General features: G+C 41.0%; 3 protein-coding genes across 3 annotated transcripts in view; all 3 read left to right on the forward strand.

Moving 5' to 3' along the window:
• Window positions 1-4,352, forward strand: part of LOC118407863 (protein CLEC16A-like) — a 31,107-nt gene extending 26,755 nt beyond the window's left edge. Inside the window, exons 20-22 of the mRNA XM_035808417.1 lie at window positions 17-21; window positions 273-556; window positions 1,070-4,352. Of these exons, the coding sequence (XP_035664310.1) occupies window positions 17-21; window positions 273-556; window positions 1,070-1,697 (917 nt within the window). The 3' untranslated portion in view covers window positions 1,698-4,352. The remainder of the gene's footprint in view (window positions 1-16; window positions 22-272; window positions 557-1,069) is intronic.
• Window positions 4,353-4,696: 344 nt separating this feature from the next.
• On the forward strand, window positions 4,697-12,873 carry LOC118407847 (baculoviral IAP repeat-containing protein 5-like). The gene is made up of 4 exons (XM_035808389.1): window positions 4,697-4,947; window positions 5,718-5,827; window positions 6,252-6,378; window positions 12,265-12,873. Exons 1-4 carry the CDS (start codon window positions 4,822-4,824, stop codon window positions 12,340-12,342), a joined length of 441 nt encoding a protein of 146 aa, XP_035664282.1. The 5' UTR covers window positions 4,697-4,821; the 3' UTR covers window positions 12,343-12,873.
• A 2,053-nt stretch (window positions 12,874-14,926) lies between these two features.
• LOC118407852 (peptide chain release factor 1-like, mitochondrial) lies at window positions 14,927-19,500 on the forward strand. The gene is made up of 5 exons (XM_035808395.1): window positions 14,927-15,530; window positions 16,173-16,356; window positions 16,886-17,049; window positions 17,337-17,454; window positions 19,044-19,500. Exons 1-5 carry the CDS (start codon window positions 15,003-15,005, stop codon window positions 19,397-19,399), a joined length of 1,350 nt encoding a protein of 449 aa, XP_035664288.1. The 5' UTR covers window positions 14,927-15,002; the 3' UTR covers window positions 19,400-19,500.

The raw sequence follows: 19,500 nt of genomic DNA on the forward strand, positions 1-19,500 counted from the left end.
TCTCCGAACCTAAAAGTCGGAGTTAGGGAGCGAATCGACACAAACTGATGGTATGTTATCTAATCAGTTACATTTTGCCACAATAAAAAGTTAATGCATCTGGTGTATTATTTGCAGCCAGTAGGTACCCAATGTTAGGGTAATGAGGCTGAATTAAAAAAAAAGTGTCAAGATCTTCTCTATTTTTTTTCAAAGTTAGCAAGTACAGGTATTAGAGAATATGACAAAGGAAGTATGCATCCAGTCTGATTTGTTTTCGTTCCCTACCTTAGGATGTTGAAGTGACGGCTGATAAAGAAGACAGCCGCGCTCTCCACGTACAGATCCACAAACCGACTTCTTCCGTCAGCGTCCAAGCCAGCCCGTCCTCCTACAAACCGATGCCCCTCCTGTCCGCCAAGTTCATATTTGACGACCACATCCGCTGCATGGCGGCCAAACAGAGGATGACCAAAGGCCGGAGCCGAGCGCGGCAGGCCAAGATGAGACTGATCTCCAAACTGCTGGACATGCCTGCAGCGGTGTCGCCCCCCTCCCCCACTCCTCCTGTACACAGGTATGTACAACTACAACTACCCTGCACCCAGTAGATCGGGCAGCTGGCCAGTTTTTCAGGCTAAAGAAAGCAGCCAGGAAGCCCAAACTTCTGTCACTTCTTCCCAAGCACAAAGTGTATCTAGCACCCAATAGTTTTGGTCACAGCCTGTCCAAAAGATGAGTTACAAAATTCAGAGTGCTAAAGAAAGCCACCTTGATAGCCGGGCCTAATGTACTTTCTTCCATAGATCCCAAGATATTCACATACAAAGATTGTAACTAGACACCCACAGATTATTTAGTTACTGTTCCACTTACAAACATCACTAACACTGTTACAGATGCTACCAAAAGCATTCTAAACCAGTAACTAATTTGGGCAAAGGTAAAAATCAGTAGCTAGGCATTTTCAGTTCTGGATGATAGCAGGTTTCTTTTGTGAAGAAAGTGTCTATAGCTCATCTGTGATACCTGTGGTTTATTGTTCCTTTCAGGTGTTAACCAACTGTTTCTTCCATGTCTTACTCCACAGAACCCTCCAGATGGGAGCCATGCGCATGTACACTGCCCACCCCAGCCACCAGGACCCCCCTCCCACCATGCGCAAGTTTGGGCCCGTCCCCGGTTTTGCACAGCGGCGTGCATCCTCACACACATCTCCGTCAGGTCGAAGGTCGGCCAGCCCCAAGGGCAGGTCGAGTCCGAAGGCGCAGAATAGATCTTTACAGCACGAGACGTCCGTAGAAGAGGCACGGGAGGCGATACTTGCGGAGACCGCTGAAGCCATCCCGTTACAGGATCTGTCTAAACAGGGTCGGAGTTTCCCTCAGGAGTCTGATGAGAAGGAACTGTCTTCTACCAACCTCTCCCCGAGCCTCAGGCCCGCTAAAGCACCGCCGGCCTCGCTGCTTCCCCGCCATGACGACGGCGACCGGCCGAGCTATCACGAGTCCGTGAAGCTGACACGCCCGGCCGACCCAGACAGGATCAGGAGCATCAGCGACACGTCGTCACGCGAGGGTCGGAAGGAAACGAGAAACCCTGATGCCAACAGGAGGAGGAGTTCTAGCGATGGCTCAGGGAGTAGGATCAAACCAACCTGGCACCATGGAGCACACTGGTACACAGGGGACAATGATGACAGTAATAATGGGGATTAAAAGAACAATAGACTTCACAGTAAGCTAATGGGAACAGTCAAGAACACCGGGATACTTACTCAAGGACACAGAAAGTACTGGTGGTACATCATATTAACCTTCACGTTGTAAGCAGAAAAGATACAGTAAAGCCATACACATTCACATTTAAGAGCTTCCCACGACTTTGCTCTCAGTCTCAACCACTCCCTAAACAAGGGAAGATCTGGGTTATATATGTAAGTAGCCAGGAATCCATCGTATGTTGCTCCTCTGATTACATACAAGCAAAATATGACTTTTTCTGACTTTTAATTTTCACATTTATAGTTGGCTAACACAACGCCAACAACTATCTCCCAAACACACAATCTTGCTCACAACTATGGTCTATGAACTGTCCGGAGGCCATGCTCAGCTATGTGTCACAGGCTTAAACCTTCAGATTTTGGGAAAGAAAAGGGATCTGTCGTTAAGGTGTTACCCCAAAAAAATAGCAGACACTGCCAACAAATAATAAGCCCAGATTATTTTTACGGCAGGCTATCTTTTCTGCAAAACGCTTACTGGTAAATTTAAGAAATTCATATTACATACTAGGACAGATCTTCACGTTGAAGTTTGGAACTACCTAAGACATTCTGCGATGACACATCAATGTGCTTCCATGACTATATTGTTATTATTAAGACACCTTGTTAGTATCTTACCCTAATGTAACCAGGATGATAAGATAATTGAATCTGTGATGTTGTCAATCATACACTGATATGATGTTAGTGTGTTTACATCAGTAATTGTAGTCCCTTTGAGTGAATGATATGATATGTACATGTGCAAGTTTCCGAATCGTGTATATAACAGTAGTGAATACTGGGGTACATTGTACACAATATCAGGATGTTATGTTGTCAGGCCATACATTCTGCAAGGGGGTTGTTTGCAAAGACTTTTTTAAACATCATATCATGAAACAATAATACTAGTACATAATTAACGATTCTATTGCCAACAAAAGTTATGTGTAAAGTTTAATGAATTTTATTCAGAATTGGGCTAAAGGTACCATTTTGCAAGAATTTTAGATGTGTCATGCAATGGAAATATGACATTTAAAGCACATAGACATTTGTTGCAAATACAAAAGATTTAATGACATTGATACTAATAAATCAGTTGATGTACATGATTTAAGATGGCATATATAAAGTGTGCATGTACATTTGTAACATTAGTTCAAATTACTGGCCATCAACTTGTTATTTATTGATTCTTTACACTTGTACCCTTTCATACATACCCTGTACACTGTCAGTCATTGTTGATGTAGGGGAATTATTTTATTGCACACCCAAAGTTATAAGGTACATAATGTATTATTTAACATAACATCAGATGATAGAAGGTTTCTTTTTGCACTATGTAGACATTGAATCATAATAGTTATTACATAAAACATGTAAATATATAATACGACTTCCATACATACACACCCACACACTATCATAACAGTCAAAACACATAGTATTATGTAGCTTCCATGTTTACTTTATAACAATTGTGTTTTAGTTAAATGTGTATATTACATGAATGTACCAGTAGTTTATACTCATAGTTAAATACTAGGCAGCTCAAGTGCCTCATACCATACATGGTTTCCTTTCACACACGGTTTCCTTTTTGAGAACTTTGGTATAAACCCTTGTACAGAAAACTGCATACACAGGTAGCTTTTAGCAAAAACTAGAATGATGATTCTGGCAAAATTTAGATTAGCACAAAGTAGGAAGATCTTGAATATTGACAGCTGTACAAATTTGATAAGTGGTCCCAAGAGACCTTGGAATATTAGAATTTGTTCTACCAAATTAAACCGTCACAAAGTATTATCAAAGATTTAAAGTTTTCCACAATAGCATAGAGATGGGAACAGTTTCACAGTATGAACTAAGAAAAAGTTTATCACGCATTTTTATACCATATCAAGGTTGATGTACACTATGAACAATCACGTCTTCTTTTGTTATGATTATCATGTACAGTATGCCAAGTAAAATTCATTTCATAAACATTGTATTTAGGGATCACCACGGCCAATTAGACAGTCACATTAATATGCATGCCTGTGCAATTCAAATCGCTATGTAATTACTATTGATAGTTTAATCATGGGTTTGTTATGACTGAAGAATACAAATGTATAATTCTATGATTGATGTCCATGTATTGCGCACATTTGAATGTTCACCTTTGTAACATTGAACAGTGATGCTTCATTCGTGTATTTCAGTTGTTACTGAGTCAGGGACATGTTTGTAGGATGATAAACCTTGTCAGAAATGAAATTCAACAAAGAGTATGATGTTCTTAAACACAAGTATACTTTGATCTGCAAATGATATATGTTACTTTGATAACGTTTGTACCCCATTCGTGTTGCTATGAAATATTTTCATTACATTACTACCACAGTATAGTAAATGGATGTTTGTGTTCTACTGGTCGTTCAAAATTGCCTCTCTCCCCTATAGTATTTCACTGTAAACATTGGTTTTAAGTCAATCATTTGCGCAGCAAGACTACCAAGGTGACTTCAGATTCTGCTGAAACACCATCAAATTGTGATTAAGACCAATGCTTCTTTAGAAATTCATTAAAACAATTTGCCAAGAAAGAGTAATCGGTGTCTGTTTTTGTATGGCTGTTTCCATAGCAAGAATAGGTCACAATAAGGTAAGACAGGTTGATGATTTTTATTGTGCAGGGCATATTTTGGTGTTTTCCAAGCAGTTCACTAAACATCTCCCTGAGTTTTGGGAATCCACTGACAGATGTAGAGTTGCAAGTTGAAGACGTTTATTAGTTTACAAAAATAAGTCAGCATAAATGATTAATGTAATACATTTTAAGTCATTTAACGTTTAAATAAGTAGTTTGTGTTGATCTGTCAATAAAGGTGAAATTTTACAATTGTTCGCTAGGGGGCGCTCGTACTCCATCCTTCCCTCCCCAGAGTACCCTGGGTACGAGAGCGCACAACTGTCTCCAAACCGAGGCTGCCTGCAACCGCCATTTTTGAAAGACTCTCGTCTTCTCCAAAGTTGTCGTTGTTATACTAGCATTTTCCTTAAAAGAAAAATCCAGCATGGAAACCGGCACAGCCTGCACAGAAGCCGAGAAGTGGGAGTTCAGCATGAATTCTGAGAACAACCGGCTGTCCACGTTCAAAGACTGGCCGTTTGACGACGACTGTCAGTGTGTTCCGTCGAAGGTACCGGAATAATTTCGTGGCTGTTGTTGTTGTGCTAACGTCTACGCATGGGACCTGGTATATCTTAATGTTTCTAAGCAAAATTTATCTTTAACTTATATCCTACTGTATGTATACAGGTGAAGAGAGAACGTCTGTGCATGATTTGTTGAGTTTTAGTCCGTACTACCATATGTTCTTGGTGGGGGAGGGGGGCTATTTCAGAGAGGATAAGAATTTGAAAAAAAAAGTCACACTGATTTTTAAGGTCACATATCCTCAGCAAGTGGCTCAGTTATTACTGAAATAACACCAGATATCAGACACTGCGGGCTGTTGAGTTGAAATTTTTAGAATCTTGAGTCTTGTCAGCTCAACAGTCGCTGCCCGTATCGCTGCCCATTTGAAAGCCCATTCCAAAAAATAAGTAAATTTCCTGGCTACAATTAATAATTTGGCAGGTCCTCAAAAACCATGTTTTACACCAACATTTTGCGTCAGTAGTGTTTCGCACCAATAAGCCCTTTCACAGAGGTCAGAATATGTGCGTTGACAGGAATCCTATTTTTAGGTAATATGTGAAAGGTAAAACTAAAAGGCCCTTATCTCGACCATTGTTTTGATTTGCGTAATGTCCAGATGGGTTTTCTTGTCTTTTTCAGGGCCTTTACCTTTGAAAGTTTGACATATTACCTAGAATTCCTATCGCCGCTCATTTGCTCTGATCTCTGAAGGTGCTTCTACAGCTGAACTTTCATGCTAATGGTTTGAAGTTTCCCCCTCCTAACCAGATGGCAGCAGCCGGGTTCTACCACATCCCCACAGACCAGCAGCCGGACCTGGTCAGGTGTTTTGTGTGTTATAAGGAGCTGGAGGGATGGGAGCCTGATGATGATCCATGGTGAGTTGTTTATGTGTTTGTAACACGTCCATGCTACGTGTAAACGATCTTACGGGGAGATGTTATGAGTTCTGTTTTTATTTGTTAGTATTGTATAAATGTTAAACTATAAACTATGAAATAGCTCAAGACATAACACGCCTGTTTTGTACAGTAAATACATATCAAAACTGTATATTCAAGACTGGACTGATACGGTTGAACCTCTATACCCATCAATAAGTAAGGTGTGACATTCATCAAAGACACGATAGCCTGGAGTCCAGTCTTGTTACCTTTGGTCCACTCCCGAAGGTTGGCGGGGTAGCGACCTTTGGGAGCGGACCAAAGCTAATAAGGCCCCAGGCTCAATGTCCCCTTGAAAAGGAATGACGAGTATTTGACACAAAAATGGAATGATTCTCCTGTTCTTCCGTCTATCCAGGGCAGAACACAAGCGTCACCAGCCTAACTGTGACCTCCTGAAGATCATGAAGAACCACAAAAGTCTGGATGAGATCACCGTCAAGGAGTTTCTGGACCTTGAGTGTAAGAGACAGCAGAACAGAACGGTAAGGAAGACGCTGGCAGTGACAAACCTATATCTATGTCAAGCCTGGCCAAGAAGACCACTCAGGAACCAATAAAATCTGGTCTATGTACAGTACCGACTACGTTTATGGTCCGGTCTGAACGCGATTTAATCGCGTGCAAAAGTCGTGCAAGTCGCGATTACATCTCGTGTAAATCGCGATTAAAAGTCGTGCAATTCTCGGGTAAAACGCGATTAGATATGTGTGTACCCGCGTCTGATATGCATGAAATCACGTCTAACCGCGTTTAGACGATCAATGAATAGATTTCAGACACGCCTCTTCTTTTCACAAACATTTTCCAGACACGCCCGTGCCGTCCAAAGTTCGGGGTTTGGCAGAAATCGGCTTCTTTTCATATGCAGACCCCCGCGCGGAGGGCGGAGAACGTATCACGCCCAATTTCCCAACTGAACCCCGATCTTTCGGCACTGCCGTGGCTAGCGCCAGGGTCACGTACCGGAACAAATCATTCCGAAGATTTGCTACAATTTTGAGAAACCGACTGTTCCGCACATGTTTAAATTTGATACGTGAAAATTAAAGAATAAGAAATAAATTTCCACAAAGGTGTCTTTTTCTTAAGCAGAATATATGGCAAAGTATGCTTTTACTGGACCCCGATCTTTCGGCACTGCCGTGGCTAGCGCCAGGGTCACGTACCGGAAAAAATCCTTCCGAAGATACAAAATGTATGGTGCGACCTCGCACCCGCGCCGCTACCTAACCTACCACGTTCTTTCTCGGAAGATTTGCTACAATTTTGAGGAACCGACTGTGTAGTGCAAGTTTGAATCTTATACGTACATGACAAGAAAACATCAAATAAATTGTTTTTTTCCCAAGAATGGCAAGATGTGTTTTTCTAAATCAGAAAACATGGAGTAAATTCTGCTTCTGTCTGACCATGCGTGACGAGGACGGCCCGCTACCGCGGCCAGTGTCAGGACCACCCGAAGAAAACCTACCGACTCTATGTTGAATTATTTGTGTCCTATTTCTGTTGTTGCATTATTTGTACGCTGGTGTAGCGATATCAAATTCGCCCACACTACACGGTACTTGCCACTGTAAATAGCTACAATAGTCTGTGTTTGCATTTCTTATCTATCGATGAAAGTGAAGACAAGTTAATCATGTTCCGAACTGATAGGTAAGTACACTAGTCTTTCAGTTTCAGAATGAACAACAAGGAATGTCCAGTGCGACCAGTGTAGTCGTACAAAATCCTGGCGGTCTCACTACCAAGTAAACAGGCTTCGACCGGCAGATACTACATGTAAGTATCTACATCCGAACTTCAAAAGCTGTGGCCGGCTAGGTTGAATCCCTCTGCACAGGTGAAAGTAGCCACATCCGGGAAGTACTTCAGTCCAGGGGGAATCATGGTACCATTCCCAGGAGTTATTCCACTTGGGCATGGGACAGCTGGAACAGAAGAACAGAACACATGAAACAGAACAGTTAGAATAGAAGACTTGGAACAGCTAGAACAGAAGACAGGGATCATATAGAATAGTTAGAATAGAAGACTTGGAACAGCTACAATTATGATAGAAGACATGAAACTGCAAGTACAGAACACATGGAACAGCTAGAACAAAAGATGTGGAACTGCTAGAACAGAAGACATGGAACAGCTAGAACAAAAGGCATGGACTAGCTAGAATAGAAGACATGGAACAGCTAAAACAGAAAAGAAAACATAGATCAACAAGGACAGAAGAAGACATATGGAACAGCAAGAACAGATACACTGTACAACAGAAGACAATGGAAAAGCTAGAACAGAAGACATGGAACACGATCACTCAGTGCCATGTTGGTTACATTTCAACAGTTCAACATACAATGTAAGTGTGCAGCCAAGATCTGCATGAAGAGCCAATGATTCACACTGATTAAGTGAACTTCAAGCGCCGCCCCGCCTCCAGTGGAACGTGACCTGTTTATAAATATTCCAACCTTCCTAAAGTTCGCCACGGCGCGACTACTAGCATATCATATTACATTTAGACGTGTACACGGTTTGTGTGGGGTCCAGAACGTGGGACAGGTTGTGGAAGATTGGGTTATTTGAGCGCAAATATGAAACTTATATCGTTGCGATAAAATCAACAGCTGTTTTGATTGTTTAGTGTGTGTAAGTACACGATTGACGTAACTGTTACGGTGCTGGTAAACTTGTAGAAAAATTACATTGTAAACCTCCAGAATTTGGTCTGGTCTGGTCTCACGTGCTGCTCAATTTGATTGACACATGCACGGTAAGGAGCGGCTTCTTTGAAAGTATGTTCCCACAGAAGAAGGCCACGTTGACTGTTGCAATATTCTGCGTTTATTTTCTACTCCGATCTAGCCCCGTGTTTAATATGTGGTTATTTTTTCTTGGTTTATCCAAGGGGGTTTTATCAACCTACTTGATTTATCTAACTTTGTTTTATTTGTATTATTGACAATTTCTAGAGCAGATCTAGACTAATTAAAATACTTCGTAGACTGCACACGCAGCGGTAGCGTACGTCATATTTGAACTTTGTGGCAATGTCGCAGGGGTGGATGATCTATAAATTCTGTATTCCAAATTCTATAATTCATTTCCCAACTGGTTCATATTAAAGGAGCCACGACCAATGAATTAAGAATGTTTTTAAATGTTTAAGTGTATAAAATTTCTTTATTAATTAAAGTTTGTACACGGACATATTCATATTCACGGACAACCTACCGTTTTTCCAACATTCGGAACAGATGATGACGATCCGACTGGTGTAGAAGCTGCCGAATGATGATCGATAACATCGGTAGTAAACTTACCTTTCATGTTCCAAAGGCAATGATATATCGTGTTTACCTATTTCATTGGTCAAATCCCTCTTCGTAGTATCCCGACCAGCTAAATTTATATATCTATATGTTGCTGAAAAACAACCGTAAACGTATAGGCCCTTTTAGTAAAAGAGTGAACCTCTTTGAACAGCGCATAACAGTTGTAGATAAACTGACTAAAAACATGTTCATTTTAGAAACGTAAAATACTAGAAGTAGAAGTAATGTTAGTAACGCTAACGCAACTTTTAACTGAATCAATGACAGGTTAGAAAAACTTGATCACATACTCAACAAGAAAACCAATAACTGATGAAGAAATTTTCGGCAAAATAACAATTGTCTGTGTCGAACCAAGACGTATGCCCCTGGAATATGGTTGCGTGGGTCCACTGCCCGACGACCAGGAACGTCCGAGGCGGTCAGGAACATAACAGGTAGGTCTTGTTGGTCGAGTTGCAACCATGACGATCAGCTGTATGTCCAGGAAACCGGCGGATAGAAATCCGAATCCTACTTTCCTAGCCTAGAAAATTAGCTACCGATATCTAACTACATAGTAGAAGTTATGTTAGTTACACCAACACAACATTGTTAGAACAGGTACATGTTTGTTTGAACAGATACGCAGACAAAACAAGATTAACAAAAAGATTTAAAAAACACATAAAGTAGAATGTATGCCCTGGAGTATGGTTGCGTCGGTCGACTGCTCGACGACCAGGATCGTACGATGGCTGTGTTCCGACCCAAGAGCTCCGTCAGGAACAGGTAAGTCTTGTTTGTCGAGTTTGTAACCATGACGATCAGCAGGCGGATGGAAACCTGAATCCTACTTTCCTAGTCTAGAAAATTAGCTGCCGATGCCGAACCAAGGAGTATCAACGTTCCTAGAAATATTAAGTTATGACCAAACACAATATCCTTTATTCATATTTAAATACATGCAAAACGGTCAATTTATGCGTATAAATACTAGTAGTCCATTCATGTCAGTGTATAGTCTTCAACCCAGCAATTCCGTTTATATTAGATGACGATCGTGTTTATGCTGTCAGTCCTTTGTGGGTCCAAAAGATTCGAACTTGTATTATTTTATCATATACCTTCCACGAAAATTAGACGAAAGTAGCCCGCCTAAAAATGTAAATAGGAGACAATTCTTGCCGGCAACCCGCTCGGTTGCCGTTACGACTTTTGTAGTATGCCGTAAAAAAAATACCACCTTCTTCAAGTTGGAAATGATTATCGACAGACTGTTCACAGAATTCTTACTCAGCGATGTGAGAATGATCGATGCCGGAAAAGTCCCTCCGATGTTTTGCAAAATTATCTATGCCTTGCGGACGACGCTGGCCGAGCAGTAACGTGTTAAATTTTATCAAAGAATGCACATTTCGTGATAAATGATTTAAAAAAACACAAGAAAGCGTTAGTTCTACGCTTCTTCTTGTTGTTACCACTTTGTCAGCGCCGCTTCTGGCTGTGATTGGAGGGAAGTTGATTGGATTTGCCGCATAATCAGGCAGGCGCTACTTCAGAGGGCTACCGCCGGAGCTGTCGCCATGGTAACCGCACGTCCAGTTGCATTTCCCACGCGCGTCTAGTTCTTCCCAACTCTCTGCCGTGACGTACAGTACAGCTTATACACATAATTTTCGGTGGAATGTAACGCCGTATTTTACGGGGAAATGTGGCGAATCGAACTTGTATCTCTTTTTGCTGGCCTTCCACTAAAATTATACGAAGATAACCCGCCAAAAACTGTAAGTAGGAGACTATATTCGCCGACAACCCGCTTGTTTCGACGGTTGACATCATCGTCTTCCCTTTGAGGCTTACGAAAAAGCTTAGCCGTGAAGACTATTTTCTTTTGCGTAGTTCGGGTTGCTTTCTGGATTCATCATTGACATTTATTTTATATCAGAAAATATCTATCGGGAGACTGTTTTCTTATCACAATTTCCATACCCAGCGTTGTGAACATGATCGCTGTTGGCAATTTTCCTCCGATGTTTTGCAAATCCGTACCCTTTGGACGGTGTTGGATGACGAGCAGTAACGTGTACACGCCTGTTCAAATTTATCGAGAAATGCACATTTCGTGATAAATAAAAAAGCAACAACACAACACCAGCAAAATGAAAAGTTACTAATCAAGATATAGTATAGAAATTTAACTCAGTCTGAGCAATCGGTACCAGGAGAGAATGTCGATATATTAATTTGCTGACTGTGAACTTCTTTTACGATCTTAGCTAAAAAGCGTCAGCGGTCCTCGGACAATATTGCCGACACCCGCGGCGCTGTCCAGCCCCTGTATTATTCACCAATTATCAACAAATACGTGAAATTGACGACTTACAAGTATCATGCAAATTTACAAAAGTAAACACTGCTCATTAACGAACAAAATATTTCGTCGGTGAAATGCCCGACCAAGGGGCGGGGCAGTCGGAACAAAGCCTTTTGTTTTGAGTCGGCGGGGTGCCGGGAGTAAACGCGTTTACAAACGACACGAGATTTTTAATTAGATAGCTACAGCTCATTAGCGCACGCGATTCAATCGCGTTCAAATCGCGACTTGCACGACTTTTAATCGAGATTAAATCGCGTGTAAACCGCGTGGGACCGGACCATAAACGTAGTCGGTACTGTATGTGGACAGGTAGTCACTATTGTGTCATAGGTAAAAATTGTCAAAGGTGCCATGAAAAAGTGGTCACATTGTTGGCCAACAGGTCCTTTTGTAGAGTTTTTCCCTTCTACAGCTTTGACTGCATTATATAAAGACTTCATTCTGCAATAAGGTGTTCAGTAAGATACTGTCAGTCTGATAGTGATAGGAACTTGAGATAATCTCTAGGGATAGTATCTATTTCTCCAAGGAGCTGGTTGTCAACGTTCAGACCTAAGGATAAGAAGGATATGACCTCCTTGCTAAAGGAATATGAATCTTATTCTTGACTTGAAAATGCCTACTAGTAGTTTATTGTACATGAACAATGATTGAATGATATTTGTTTTATGTTACAGAAAGCACAAATTGAGGAGAGGGTGAAAGAGTTCCGCCAGCAGGCTGCTCGGGTCAGAGGGCAAATGGAACTACTTTAGGATATTTTCTTTTTATTGTATCATGTCTTTAAAACATGTTTTAGATACATTTTAAGATGCCATACTGGCAGCCATAGTGTAGCTCTTTTAATGGACATAAGTGATAAGAACGACGTACATGTATTTCAGTTACACTTGTCTTCCTTTTCAGTTTTTACTTCTTATGATTTTAAATGAATGAGATTCGGATTCACATCTTCAGTTATTGGTGTAAATATAGCAATTAAACACAGCTGCATTGGGAGAGGACAGAGCTGCCGAATGTTTCTGTAAATATGCATCGTAGCAGGACTTTTTGTGCTGTCATATAGACATTGCTTTTTCAATTTTGAGAAATCAAGAAAAATTGTTTTTGGTTCTTATTCTGTCAGCTTGTAAAATCATTTCTTGGTGTTACTTGTGTAGTCAAATTAGTTTTTAAACTCTTGTTATTACTGATTTTAGACAATTTAATTGTGTCATAATTTACTGTTTCATTGCCAACATTTTCAACAGCACCTTGTAATCAATAAAGCTTTTAAGGTTCTAGCATACAATGTAGACTGCCTTGTCATGACTTACATGTACATTTGTATGTCCTTACGATATGTCATACCAAGGCCAGAATAGTGACTATACTTTTTCTCGTTAAACATTTGTATTTTACGGTGTAGCATGGGCTTCAAAGTTATACTGCATAGGCTCCTTGAATTATTCAAATGCACTTCTCATGTGCCACAATCAAAAATTTGAATGCCAGATGTGGACAAACCGAGGAGTGAGTGAGTGAGTGAGTGAGTGACAATGGACCATAAAGAGTGGTAACTGAGGCGTTTGGGGGGTGTTTTTGGTGTCATGAAAATATCATGTTTGGATAATGCATGGGTCTTTAGTTTTTTTTAGGAAGTACCTCATTGCATAAAGGTAATTTATGCAAATTAGCATGACGTCATGATGATGTCATAGAGAGCTATATGGCCACGCCCATTTGGGGAAAAAATGCCAGAAAAGTGTTTTGCCCCGCTTGTAATTCGACGATTGTTGTTAATACTTTACAGTAATGTATATAATGGTCATTTAAAAAGATCTGTGCGTGAATTTTGTCATATCTTGTAATGCTGATTTTTTATGAATTTTTTTCCTTGAATTTTTATTACCCCTTATGCTACCAGCAATTGGGAGCACTAAATAGCACCCTTTCGAGTCGGCTGCGCAAGACATTCTACCTTACAGGGTATATTTCAATATAAGATCCATTTTGACTAATTCTGATGAACAGTTTTTGGGGCGTGTCACTCCGATAATCACATTGTGGTGGTAGTAGTGACGCAATCCATTTTCATAGGTCATAAAAAAATTGAAATGATATTTTGAGGTCAGATTTGTATTCGGCATGTACTTAAACCTCCGTATACCAAGTTTTGTTCTTGTATCTTCAAGGAGAGGGAAAATATGGTGTTTTTGCATATTTAATTAGCTGACTCAGATTTTATTACCCCTGGAACTCAATTATTCAGGATTATTTATCATTTATGAATCAGATATGTAAATTTCATGGCCATAGTTCAATTCAGCATGTTACAAAACCCCAGTTTACCAAGTTTTTTCCTTGTATCTTGTATGACTGTGGAGATATTGTAATCTTGCATATTTAATTAGCTGACCCGGAGAAATTATGGTGTAATTTTCAGGCCGTTGATGGCCATAACTCTCTAACGGTATGTCCGATTTTTTCGCAATAAAAACCATTCTATTTCTTTCACTACGACCTATCCAATGATGTCAAGTTTATAAAGCTGTGAAGAGTTTGAAATTTGTGTGTAATTTGAGACAGCTACTTTGACCTTGAAATTTGGCCAACAAAAACAACATTTGATGACAAAGTATTCTATTTTTATAAAAATAGAAGTACCTATCTACTAACATTGATGGTTATTTTTCGGAAAGAAATCTTGCTCAGACATACCTCCTGGCTACCTTAAGATATTTGGGAAGACATCAAATTTTCTCAACTTGTCTTCTGACACATCTCACCTTGAAAAATCTTTGATGAGTATTACAAATAATATATGACACAGTGTATAAAACCCTTTCACAGAGATCAGAATACATGTAACGTTACTGCAACAGGAATTCTAGGTAAAAAATATGTTAAAGGTAAAGGCCCAAGAAAAGAAAACAAAAACTGTCTGGATGTTGTTATGCAAATAGAAAGAATGGTGGAGACAAGAAAACAAATGCATTCTGATCTCTGTGAGAGGGCTTATTCCACCACCCTTCATCCCAGTCCTCCTGGTCCCAGCTTGCCTTCATTATGAAATCTAAGTGGTCAGGAAGGTTGAACTATTAAACTTTAATAGTTCAACCTTCCTAATGTACAGAGTATGGTAAACTAAATCCTTTCTGACTTTGTTATGAAACAAAAAACATGATAGACCAAAAAACATTTCCAGACTACACACCCAACACAATAATCTGCTCCGTACCCTTACATCTGCTTACACGACAACTGAGGCTGAGCCGTAACCTTACATCTGCTTGAAGATTACGTCATCATTCCCAACAAGTTGAAAGGTCATACGAGGTCAGAGTTCGAGCACGTTACATACAGTGTCCTTGTTGTTGCTCCGGCCTAATAGTCTCTTTTAAAGCTACTAAAGACTTTATTGAGCGTATTCCCAATGATATTCCGATGGCTTCGGCACGTCGGGATGATCGTACACAAACCGGCGTGTTCACCGGGGTTCAGACGATGTTTTTCATGGGGAGGGGGGCGGTGGAATCGTCCCCACCGCCCGCCTACCTGTCCTCTCAGTACGGTGACGGTGTTTCACAAGTTCCCCCTATCCACCAGACTTAGTATCACAACTTCACAAGCCTTCTCAACTGCGGCAAGAGTAAGGACGTTCAGTTTACAAGACGAAGCAACATGGAGTTACCTGAAGAGACTTGTAACAGAGGGCCAGACTGTGATGGAGAGCTTACAGAGCGGAGAGAAGACAGACACAGAACACAGGAGACTTGTACAGAGGTGGGAGGAGCTCAGACACATTGTGGAGAAGGTACAGCAAGTGGAGACGACACAGAAGGAGTTAGTGGAGGTAGAGAAACTGTTGTCAGGTCTGGAGGATGGGGAGACAGAGATGAGAGACTTGGCTTTACAGGAGAAGGAGGCGTATGAAAATGATATGAAACACTTGGAGGATGAGGTAATGTTGACGTCACTGTCATGACTAAAGGTTAATTGGGATGTTTGGGCATCTTGACAGCTTACTCTAGCATGGTTATCATTCTCAACAAACTGGATAACAAAACCGAACGGTAAAAACGAAACATGAAGCCAAAAACCAAACATAAAAATGTCCAGTCTGAGTCATGTCTCCATTATTGTCAACTATTAAGATCAACCTGACAACCTGAAAAAGAGAATAGGAGGACACTTAACGTTATAGAGTTAAACATACGACCAAGATAAGATAATCATCAAGTGTAACAAAATGACTTCATGATGTAACAAATCGAATGTAATGAACAGGAGATGTAACAAAACGACCGTTTATCACGTTAGGCATTGAACCATCTTAGACCTGGTACCGAATAGTCTTGATTGGCTAGGGACTGTAATGTCCAAGTGTGTTATTATTTGTGTAACTCACAGAGAAAGCTACCCAAGTTGTAGTGAGGTGGCCAAATTTTCAGTAAAAGCCTTCCTGACTTGAATAAATCGTGCATACGCAAACCTGAATTTAACATTAACATAGTTCCTTCCCTCCCAAGGTAAAGCCCTATCACCTTGGGCTCTTCATCTGTGTGTTGTTGGTTCTTCTAACTGCATATTTTTGTTCCTTCAGATCCTGACGTTGCTGGTTCCCGCGGATGAAGCCGATGAGAATGACATCATTCTAGAGGTGGTAGCGGGGGTCGGAGGTCAGGAGGCCATGCTGTTCACGTCGGACATGTTTGAGATGTACTGTCAATACGCTGCGTACAAGAACTGGCACATGCAGGTTCTTACAATGGACACTTCAACACTAGGTGAGCATCTATATCTACATAGTGGCTAACATTACCCCCAAATCGCCCCTTCTTGGGCAGCGTGGGGGGGGGGGGGTAATTGAGGTTCTGGGCTAAGGTGGACAGTCCTCCTGCCTGACACGGAAAGATTCAACTGTGGGAGCCATCACGACTGTGCCAGGCAGGGTTTTCCGTTGTTGAATTGTGCACAGAAAGAAAGAATACCTGTATGTGTCTGTACGAGCATGTATAGGTTGAAACTTAAGATGAGCACAGGTGAACAACAGTACAGTCAAACTCATACCAGTGATCACCTCTACAGAAGAACCACCTGTCCTTGCATAATTTTCCCATTGACACAGTATTGTGTCTGGTTCATCTGTGTTGTCATGGTAATGATCTGTCTTGTCTCCAGTGTTTCCCAAAGTTTTTCATTTCTTCCAGCATGACAGTGAATCCATAGACTGTCTATATGTCCATCCTGTGTGTTGTCAATATTTAAGTGTATACTCAATATGGTGTTGATTCACAAGATAGTCTTTCTCTTCAGGTGGATTAAGACATGCCACAGCCAGTATCAAGGGTCTGAATGCCTACAAACTGCTGAAGCTGGAGGCTGGGGTTCACCGTGTGCAGAGGGTACCCAAGACGGAGAAGGCAGGCAGGGTGCACACCAGTACCATGACTGTAGCAGTCTTACCTCAGCCTAAAGAGGTCAGGATGGTATCATACAGAAGTTGTGATGGAGATAGTGGTATCACACTGATGTTTTGAAGGAAGGTATCACACAAAAAAGACTTACACTTCCACAGACTTATAAAAAAAGGACTTGCATCATTTCTGCCGACATTTGAATGTGTGTCTACTCTTGGTGATACGTTAAACAATATGCTTAGTTTACGAACATTATAGTATTGTGTAATCACCTGCCCTGATATCTAATTACATGTAATAACTTGTCACAGATAATAAGACTAATCAGGTAACCTATTGTTCTCCAGATTGACAACACCTGGGATAAGAGTGAGTTTAAGATAGAGACTAAGAAAGCCAGCGGTGCAGGTGGACAACATGTCAACAAGACAGAGAGCGCTGTAAGGATTGTTCACATCCCCACAGGTGAGTAGTGTTAGATGTTTAATAGTGATTAACCCATATCACCTGTTCTATGTACTTGATCTAGATTAATCTCTCACTCGCAAGCTCATTTACTCAGTCACACTCACTAACTCACTCACTCATTCACCACATTTTCTCAGCCTTAGGTGCATTTCGTTTTGAAGGTGTGTTTTGACATACTGTAAATGCATTTAAGTTTGTGGGGATTTAATTTCACGGTAGCACCGCAGACTGTAGCCACATAAAATGTTTGCGGTGGTGTTAAGTTCACGGTGAAGTGGCCACTGTGAAAACTGTGAACATAAAACCACCACGAACAATTCTGCATTTACAGTAACTAAAATGACATAAATCAAATACATCTTGTATTTTATGATGCACGGTGGTCAAATACGGGCTCAAAACCTCCCATGTCTGGCCGAATTAGAACCTGGTTCCACGATGTTCCATCTGACGTAATTCGAACCGAACCCGTGTTCTATTTGGGGTCATCTGCGGTCGTTGCCGGTAAAACACTGCTGTCTGGCCTCTTTTCCCAAACTACCTTGAATCAGCCCAAAACGATAGTTTTACACCAATATAAACAATTTTCTGGACAATTCATCCATGCTATCACTTTGTTTGGGAGCTATAATATGTAACGAAGCTACTGGCGTTTGTGTTGGTGACCTTGAATATTATAAGTGTTGTTTACACCGGTATCAATTACACCTTCCCGCTATCTGTGCGGCCTGACATGCGTGCAAACATCGTTTAAGATCGCGACCAAGAAGAGTCCAAATTAACTCATTGACGGCTCAAAATGACCGCAACGGTTTTCCCGAGATTTTTGTTTTTGGGATTTTTAGAGAATGCCTTCGATTTTGAATTATTGGCAATTAAGTGCGAAAAATGCAATTTTTACGCATATTTTCGACTGTAACTTTGCTCAAAATCAAAAATTAAAAAATCCCAAAAACAAAAAGTTTTATTTTCCTCATAGATGACAAAAAATATAAAAATCGAGAATTTCCGATGACACATGCGGCCCATCTTATCAAAAGTTTGGTCAAATTAAAGGCCAATTCCTGGAACAGAAAATGATTGTCTTTCTAAGCAACATCGAAGCAAAACAGCTATTTGAATTCAAACGGCAAGATTCAAAGTATGTAAAATCAATAATTTAATCTTATTTTGAAAACATTTTCCTAGTCAAAACATTTTGTTTATTTTCAGATATTTTACGGGTAGCCAAAAGTAGGCCTCCTGTAACCCGATACTCTGTCAAACGCGCATAGCAACGGGAAAGAATAACCTACCAACCGACCGCCGTGATGTTTATTACCCACTCACTTACTAACTCCTTTTCTCTAGACTCACTCACAGCACACACTCACTTACTCACTCACTCTGTCAACCACTTACCCACTTTGTAATACTCACTCACTCACTCACTCACTCACTCACTCACTCACTCACTCACTCACTCACTCACTCACTCAAGATTGCTCAGAACTGTTTATTGTGGTACAAAAGACTGTTCTAAATTGAAATTATCAGTTCATGACTAATTACATATAAGTAAATGTGTATGTTCCAACACTTTTCAGGAATTGCGGTTGAGTGCCAGCAGGAGCGTTCCCAGCTGCGTAACCGCGCCATCGCCATGACGACCATCCAGGCCAGACTGTACCAGATGAAACTGGACCAGCAGCGATCTCAGCAGCAGCTGGCGCGGCAGCAGCAGATGGGAACAGCCGCGCGGTCGGAGAAGATCCGCACATACAACTTCACGCAGGACCGTGTGACTGACCACAGGGCGGGGGTTAACATGTTTAACCTACAGGACTTCCTGTTGGGTGGGGACAGACTGGACGAGATGATCCATACAGTACAGCAGCATCTACATAGAGAAGAAGTGCTGCTTATCATGGAGCAGGATAGTAAACAACAACACAAGTCATAATGATGGGTGGGGACAGACTGGACGAGATGATCCATACAGTACAGCAGCATCTACATAGAGAAGAAGTGCTGCTTATCATGCAGCAGGATAGTAAACAACAA

Source organism: Branchiostoma floridae, unplaced genomic scaffold (assembly GCF_000003815.2).
Source record: "Branchiostoma floridae strain S238N-H82 unplaced genomic scaffold, Bfl_VNyyK Sc7u5tJ_1494, whole genome shotgun sequence".
NCBI lineage: Eukaryota > Metazoa > Chordata > Leptocardii > Amphioxiformes > Branchiostomatidae > Branchiostoma > Branchiostoma floridae.

What these genes read in the sequence shown, in the direction of transcription:
- LOC118407852 (XM_035808395.1), top strand. Translation starts at nt 15,003, where the DNA reads ATGATATTCCGATGGCTTCGGCACGTCGGGATGATCGTACACAAACCG. An exon ending in AATGGACACTTCAACACTAG is followed by an intron (nt 16,357 to 16,885) that starts GTGAGCATCTAT and finishes CTTTCTCTTCAG; the next exon opens with GTGGATTAAGACATGCCACA. An exon ending in GATTGTTCACATCCCCACAG is followed by an intron (nt 17,455 to 19,043) that starts GTGAGTAGTGTT and finishes AACACTTTTCAG; the next exon opens with GAATTGCGGTTGAGTGCCAG.
- LOC118407847 (XM_035808389.1), top strand. Translation starts at nt 4,822, where the DNA reads ATGGAAACCGGCACAGCCTGCACAGAAGCCGAGAAGTGGGAGTTCAGC. An exon ending in GAGCCTGATGATGATCCATG is followed by an intron (nt 5,828 to 6,251) that starts GTGAGTTGTTTA and finishes CCGTCTATCCAG; the next exon opens with GGCAGAACACAAGCGTCACC. An exon ending in AGAGACAGCAGAACAGAACG is followed by an intron (nt 6,379 to 12,264) that starts GTAAGGAAGACG and finishes TTTATGTTACAG; the next exon opens with AAAGCACAAATTGAGGAGAG.